At 34.8% G+C, this 7,633-nt stretch overlaps 1 protein-coding gene across 1 annotated transcript in view; it reads left to right on the top strand.

Annotated features, from left to right (window-relative positions):
- The window catches only part of LOC104527270 (O-phosphoseryl-tRNA(Sec) selenium transferase-like), a gene marked incomplete at both ends in the record, with an annotated part of 6,855 nt that extends 2,875 nt beyond the window's left edge, over nucleotides 1-3,980 (top strand). Inside the window, 3 exons of the mRNA XM_010170942.1 lie at nucleotides 1,266-1,368; nucleotides 3,624-3,753; nucleotides 3,889-3,980. Of these exons, the coding sequence (XP_010169244.1) occupies nucleotides 1,266-1,368; nucleotides 3,624-3,753; nucleotides 3,889-3,980 (325 nt within the window). The remainder of the gene's footprint in view (nucleotides 1-1,265; nucleotides 1,369-3,623; nucleotides 3,754-3,888) is intronic.
- Nucleotides 3,981-7,633: the final 3,653 nt, after the last annotated feature.

Below are 7,633 nucleotides of genomic sequence, written 5' to 3'. Positions count from 1 at the left end.
CTGCTGAATATCTTGACTGTAAAAGATCAATACATGCATTATACTACCAGTGTTTCCTAATCATTAAATACTTCAGTGATTTCTTTAGGGATAATACAATGATGATAATGTTTTCCTAAGCTTTGAGGTTTAGAAAATTTAATCTGAGGCTCGCAGCTGAATTTTACGTTACAAAACAACACTAGGCAATGTAATAGAAATAGAATGCAAAGGAATGTCACCTCTTGGAAAATATTTTCATACTGTGTCACATTTTATATGAATGTCAGTAAATTATAGTGAGAGGCTGTACAGAAGGAGAGAGTAAAATGGTTTAGAGTTTCCTGTTTGGTTTTTTGGAGGTTTTTTTTACTACCTTTATTATTCTTTTATATTACCTGATTTTTTTTTCCAAATAGATTTTATTTATAAAATATTCACAAGTTTGGGGGAAATCAAGACCTTTTTTAAAAAAATAGAGCATGATTGGAGTGCTTAAAAAAAAAAAAAAAGGGTACTCAGTACATGAGTGTTCAAGATGGTGAAGGCCCTTACCCAAAATGACCTATGCATCCACTTAAATCCTAGTTTGACTGAGAAATCAATCCAGCCTGAGCTCATTGTGATTTCTGGGATTTCTAAAGGCAAGTGAAGAGTTGTCTTTATTTCTGAGCAAGCAGTTACACAACGTTTTAATTTGTTGATTTCCACATTCAGATGTTTTAGGGCTCTCCATTCCTTTGAAGAATATCTTGTGTGTTGATCAGTTTATCTGAAATATGCAAGTGAGATTTCAGCCAAAGGGTTGAAATATTATTTCTTTGAAATAAACAGAAGCTCATAAAGACTTACTGTTATATGAAGCTTTTGATTCCCAAGACGCATCTTGAAACTTCTATTAGGCCATTTTCAGGTTGAATATTAGAAGAAAAGGAAAAAAAGTGTGAATAGCTAAAGCTCTGTTACTTATCATTAAAATAGAATTGAAAAATGCTTATATTTGAAGCAGGATGATTTGGGATCTGTTTACTGTGTACCAGACAATACTTTCAGTGAAGCATGAAAACTTTCATCCCAAGTCAATAACTTGGATATGTAAAAGCTAACAGAATTTTCTTCTTAAGCTTTATAGCTTGAGGTGACAAGTGCTACCTTGAGGTATTAACTAAAAAAGTTTATTTTCTCATTCTGACTTCCTTGTAGACCTTTCAGTCTTTTAATGGGATGATTTGCAACACGGGTTACAGTTATCAGTGCTTCTCTAAATTACAATTTTGTACTCTTAGACTGGAGGAACTGGCTGGGATTTGTGCTAATTATGACATTCCCCATATTGTCAACAATGCGTATGGAGTACAGTCTTCAAAATGTATGCATCTTATCCAGCAGGTAGGAGCTGTGTATTTCAAATAATGGGTTTTTTTCAAAGCTATAAGTACATCTCTGATTATAAACAACACTAGCAAATTTTATAGGATGTTTCACAACTTTGAGAATAATCCCATGCATGTCTGGTATTTGAATAATTGTCTGAGAAAGCGGAGCAGAGAGAAATAGAACTTAAAAATAATATTTGTTATTTCTATTATGTGCTTTTTATATAATAAACCCAAATTTACTTAGGTTTTGTTTATGCTGGAGTGTCTTTTATAACAGAAAAATGTCCTTAATAAGCTTTCTTAAAATATTTCCTAAACTTGTTGACTAAAAATAAAATAATGGATCATACCTGAATGGGGATTAAGCCTTAGACAGAATGTGAGTTACAGATTTTTAGTTGAAGGTACAAGATCCTACGGCAACACTTTATAGATGTTGTCACTGTTAAAATATTGTTGGCACAGAGAATGGTTGAGGAAACTGGATTAAGTTCAATGTTATGTTCGAAAAAGTTTAGTTTCTGTTGCTGTTCAGTTTGAAGAGGAGGTTGTTTAGTGTCTAAGATCAGCCATGAAACTTGGAATTCTTGCATTTTTGCTCATTGCAATGTACGTGCACTGTTTTTTCAATATTTGTCTTTTCTCTCTGTTGCCCATATCAAAAGAATAGGGGTGTATATATATATTTTTTAACAGGATCCAGGGGATCCTGAGCTATCATGAATTTTAAATATGCTGCTCTTTTTTTATTTTTTCTAATTAAGAAGATGTTACGTTATTAACTGGGCACAGACCGACTTGATAGATAATTATGACAGGAACATCATGTTGGCATTTCTAAATCTGGAAAGGCTGAGAGAATTTTCCAAAACTTCAAGTGATAGGTGAAGTAGAAAATGGCATGTGCTTTATTCATAATGTACTCAGTACATGTTTATTGTATTTAACTTGCACAAGTTCAGTGAAATTCTAACATGAAGGGGGCTGTGGAATTGCTGAGTTTTACTGCATGAAACGTATCTAATGATAATCTTTTCAGACTATAAAGCTACAAATGGAACTGTTACTGTGTTGGTTTCAGTGTTTTTTCTTGGCTTCTCGATAGGTTGTTTGGGGGTGGGTTTGTTTGTTCTTTGGTTATGCAAGTGTATACATTTGAGCTCTGATTCGGTTTACATTTATTTACAGAAATGTATTTGCTGTGATAGAAAATGTGCTGTCTATGAGGAAGCAGTTATTAATGAATACTTAGGAATGCGTACATGCTGAGCTCAGTGTGAACAAAACTTGCAAGAGTATCACAGGAAAGAGCTTTTGAGACCATTTAATTTGTCATGCTTTTCCTCTGGTGGTCTCCTGTCAGTTAAATCAAATGATAGCTGCTGGCATTCACCTTCCTGTCAAAAAGCTGACAAACTCAGGGTGCTTCTTCCCATCTCCCATGCACTAAGCTATGAAAATATAGAACTAACAACTGTGGTTTAGTTGGATCTGCTTTTTTCACTCTTTTTGACATAGCTATTGACTCCATTTCTATTTCTTGATTTTAGTGTGTAGTACTTGAATATGTATATATTTGAATATACTTTAATATCTGTCTTCTTTAATATACTTTTCACATTCTGGTATGCTGCATACTTTTTAATTGTACAGTTCACAGTAGCATATTATTCAAATTGAAGATCAACTGGAGAATCTATATTTTTTCCACTCAGTATCTGAGTGGCTAGGTATAAGGATGTTTTGTTTTCTGGGAAATAGAGAAATCTGCTATAGGAAGGAAAGCAGCCCTATACGATGGAGTACTGTCAGAGCTCTCTTGTTTTAATGCAAATTTATACATGTATGAAGAAAAATCTTCTTTTCTAATGAAGTATTAACCTATAGCCCTTTACTGTGAGATGTTTTGGGTTGTACATTTTTAACTGTGTAATTACCATTAAATTCCAAAGGTTTTCTTTTTGGTTTTTGTTGAAAATAAGCTACACTTAGACTTGCAGGAACTAAAATCAATATTTTTAAATCATAGCAAAACAGGGATTTGTAAGGTACTATGTAAGCAGATAATAGTAATAACAGTAAGCAACGCTAAGAAAAGGTAATACTATAATTTTATTTTTTTTTAATCACAAACACAGTATCTGAGAGAGTTTCAGGAATTGTATTTATTTCAATTACATTACTGTGTAATTATGACACTATCACATGTTTCTTTTTTCCTAATGTATGCTCTGGATTTTTCTTTTTTGTTCCTTTCTGATAAAGGGTGCTCGAGTAGGCAGAATAGATGCTTTTGTTCAAAGCTTGGACAAAAATTTTATGGTTCCAGTAGGTGGTGCTGTCATTGCTGGCTTCAATGAGTCCTTCATTCAGGAGATCAGCAAAATGTATCCAGGTAACTAGTTCATGGACTGATTTAATCCACACAAAATAACTGTAGAAAATTTGATTATCATCTTTCTTTCACATAAAATTTATTTTTGCCAATTTAATCTCTATGGGGTGTGGGGTTTGTTTTTGTTTTTTTCAGGAAGAGCATCTGCGTCTCCTTCCTTAGATGTCCTCATTACCCTTCTGTCTCTAGGTGCCAGTGGCTACAAACAGTTACTGAAAGAGAGAAAGGTAAGCTTTTGGGCAAGCAGCACTTTCTTGAAGTCAGCTGTTAACAACATCTTGTTGCAAAACTGCTGTGTGTAGTAAATCCAGTTTCTGTCTAGAAAGCTGTTGTATTTCTTCTGAGCTCACAGCTCTGGATCTGGAAAGGCAGTATGATGTAGTTACTACTTGGCCAAATGGTGCTGATGAGTAATTATTATTTCCATGCTGTTTTCCAAACCAGAAAGCTAAACTGAGGTCCTGTACTCTCTTGTACAGTATTCGTATTTGTTGTTCCAAAGTGTGACTAATACAGTAGAATTTTGCCCACAAAAGCTTAATCTGAGAAGTGCTGTGCTGTGTCATCATGGTCACGCTGCATCCAGGACTAAAGCCTGAGATTGTGCACTCAGAGGTAACTCAGGGGTCTCTGCTCTTCTTCATTTCGCCCTACTGAGCCTTTGTGCTATGGTAGTGTTTAATTAAATGTTTGTGTATCACATTCTCTGGAGAATCACAGCTTCTGCTTAGGTTATAGATACTGTGCATGGCCACAAAAAGAGAAAAATACTGTCATTTAAGGTACTCACCTAGAGACAGAGCTAGGTTTCTTCTCATAGACTGTTTTATATTGTGTATAACTGCATTGCACAAACATTCGAGTGGTCTAAGGTTGGAAGCTGTACATCTTGAGTTGTCCTTAATTCTGCACATAATACAGGCCTGATTTTGCTATCTTTATATATAAACAGAGCAGACTCTCTTTGTAGAGGCTTTTAGTTAAGGAAATGCTGTAAATTAAGTACTGTTAATAGTTTTGAATCATATATGATCTGTTCCGTTATTTTATTTAACAACAGTGTTCAAGTTGTTTCCTGATGCCAGCTTGCTGATGCCTCTGATTACCTAGCAGGGCAGTAGTGCAGGATGCTGAGACTTGTTCCCAGCTGCTTGTAGAGGCATATGGACATTATGTACTGGAACTGAGATCCTGGAGGAATAGCTAGACTATAGAAACCCAAACCAGCTTAGTGACCTTACAACTAAGAAGTTATCTGTGCAACTACGGTGAAAACACGGTTTGTGAAACATTGACAGGAGTTACCACTTTTGCCACTGTTGCAATACAGTTTCTAACATTTTATTCTGGACTGTTGTGTGTATTGCCTTGTATGGTTTATGTCTTCGTTAAAAGCAAATTGTATTTTTTCCCTCTTCACTCTCATCTCCAAAAGAATCTCATGGGGATTTACCATATCTTCTGTGCAAAGCTGATTTTGATGTTAGATTTATACTGGTAGCAGATACATAATGGGCAGTATAAATATTTTCTAATATTTTGACTAATAAATAAGTCATAAATAATGATTCTTTCATGAATAAAATGTCTTAATGAGTAGCTGTATATTTTGAGTTGTCATTTTCTTGGAAGTAGAATTCTAAAGTGAATAAAGCATTATATTTTTACAACTTCAGGTCTTTTTATTTCAAATGTGAGTATACTCTATAAACACAGCCTTATATATGGCATAAATATGTTTCTTTTATTGGATTTGCTGTGGAAATAGAAACCTTTTTTTGCTTAACTCTGTTTGTTCCTGAATTGTAAAAATGTAATAATGATAGTTTATTGCCTGTGCTCTGTGAAAGCAGAAGCAGAGCTATTAGGCTCCCAGCAGGAGCTATTTATAGCTTGACATTGAGTACTCCTTTTTATATTGGTGCAGCTACACCTACTCACACAAAAAGTCAGCTATAAAAAACTTCAAGTGGTTGGTTTTTTTTTCTCTTTCTCTTTTTACCTTATCCTTATTCACATGGGCATTTCTTCAGGTGATTTGAGCTCAAGCCAGAAAGACCAGGATATTACTGAGAAGAGATTAATCTTGCACAAGCAAGGAAAGAAACAGTCTGCCCAGTTTTTCTTTTACATGGATGAACTGTTTAATATAGGAAGGGAAGAGATTATATGAGGGAGAGGAGCATGTACATGGAGTGTGATTTTTCTGACAAGCTAGCAGTTGTGGAATGTGCAATTGTCGAAGAGAATGAGGCTGTATGTTAGGATATGGAGGAGTAAAATGTTGCCACAGAGCTGAGGACAGAAGAGCAAGGGAGTGACACACACACGCTGTCCAAGTGGCTGAATAAAGGTGTCAGTATATGAGAGCTTAATAAGGAATGTTTTCAACAGCCATATTTAGCCTTGATGTTTCCAGAGACAGGATGGAAGATGACCACCAAGAGTAATGTTTTCTCACTTGTTCTAAATTTTCAATATTCCTTTTTATATTTTTATGTGGTGTTTAGAACAGTGGTTTTCTGATCTGAGTAGGGGATTCTAGGTGCTTTTTAAATGCAGATAATGACAGCTGATCCATAGTCAATTTCGTTAATGTCTTTGCTTTCAAAATATATGTAAAGGTTATGTTTTTGTAGTGACTCCTTTGATTTCCTCAGTACAGTTTATGTTGTATCCCGTATGCTGCATTGCCAGGTCTTAAAACTCTGTTTCCATGTATGTATTTGTGTGTCTGAACCAGGCCACGTGTAGCAAATGCGGTGGTTACACTGTGTGATAGCATAAACAGTAGACTTCAGTTGTCACCTCAGAACTGGTGGAGAGCAAGGACCCTACATATCAGGTTTAGTGCCTGTTAACTATTTTCCAGTGTGGTCGGTTTAATGCATTTAAGTAGTTATTATACTGGTATTATCGAAGAGGTGACAGCTTCACTTTGTTTTCAGCAGTTATGAATTTCCTCATTAGGCTTTCCTTAACAACCTAATGATCAAGAGAATTCTCATTTTCTTAAATGTATTTCTTTTGTTACTTGGGACATGATGGAGCTTTTTATATTTGTATCCATCTGTCTTCATACTTTATAAGAGTGATTAACTGTAGTAATTTTTATGTCCTTATGGAGTATGTATCTAAAATATTTAAAATCACACCAAGTGGGAGGAAATTGTTTGGTTTTACAATTCAGTAAAATACTCGGTTTATGTTTCATGGTTTATCATTGATGTAATTATTCTGATAGAAATAAATTATTTATACAGTTCAGTGTGAGTTTATATTGCTGCTCTACTTATGATTGAATTTAAGAGTAAGAGAAAAGCCATTTAATGCTAGATATTAAAAACTTAAAAAATCAAATATTCGTACAACAAGACAGATATTTGTTAGTCCTGTTTCTTTTTGTCTAGTCAGTTTGCTACGCTGTAGTTTGTCAGATGTGTGGGAGTATTGCAGGATTTTCCTCTTGTGAAATTTGTAGAACCATATTCAAATCTTAGAGTGGCTGAAGACGAGATAGTTTGACTGAATGTAATCATTGTCTTAAATGGTGTTGTGTAGTTAAACAAGTGACAAGTTGTTTAATAACAAGTTAAACAAGTATGAATGGAAGCTTCAAAGAGCGTACATACTCAAAGCATGTATTGGAGAGGTCTGGCCCACAACGAGCCTGATCTCAAGGTCTTGGAAGTGCTGAAGAGAAAATGTTGATCGGTGGTATTAAGATTTAAAAAAAAAAAAAAGTGTGGCAGTTGTCAGCGTTGGTGTCACCACATCAGGTTGGTGAGACTTACTGGCATTTTCTGACAGATTACTTTCATATGCTGTAAAGATTTAAAGGTTATATAATTCACAGAATCATAGAATGGTTGAGGTTGGA

Source organism: Antrostomus carolinensis, unplaced genomic scaffold (genome assembly GCF_000700745.2).
Source record: "Antrostomus carolinensis isolate BGI_N321 unplaced genomic scaffold, ASM70074v2 scaffold30266, whole genome shotgun sequence".
Classification (NCBI taxonomy): domain Eukaryota; kingdom Metazoa; phylum Chordata; class Aves; order Caprimulgiformes; family Caprimulgidae; genus Antrostomus; species Antrostomus carolinensis.
The sequence above is the reverse complement of the archived record's forward strand: the minus strand, read 5'-3'. Positions and strand labels throughout refer to the sequence as shown.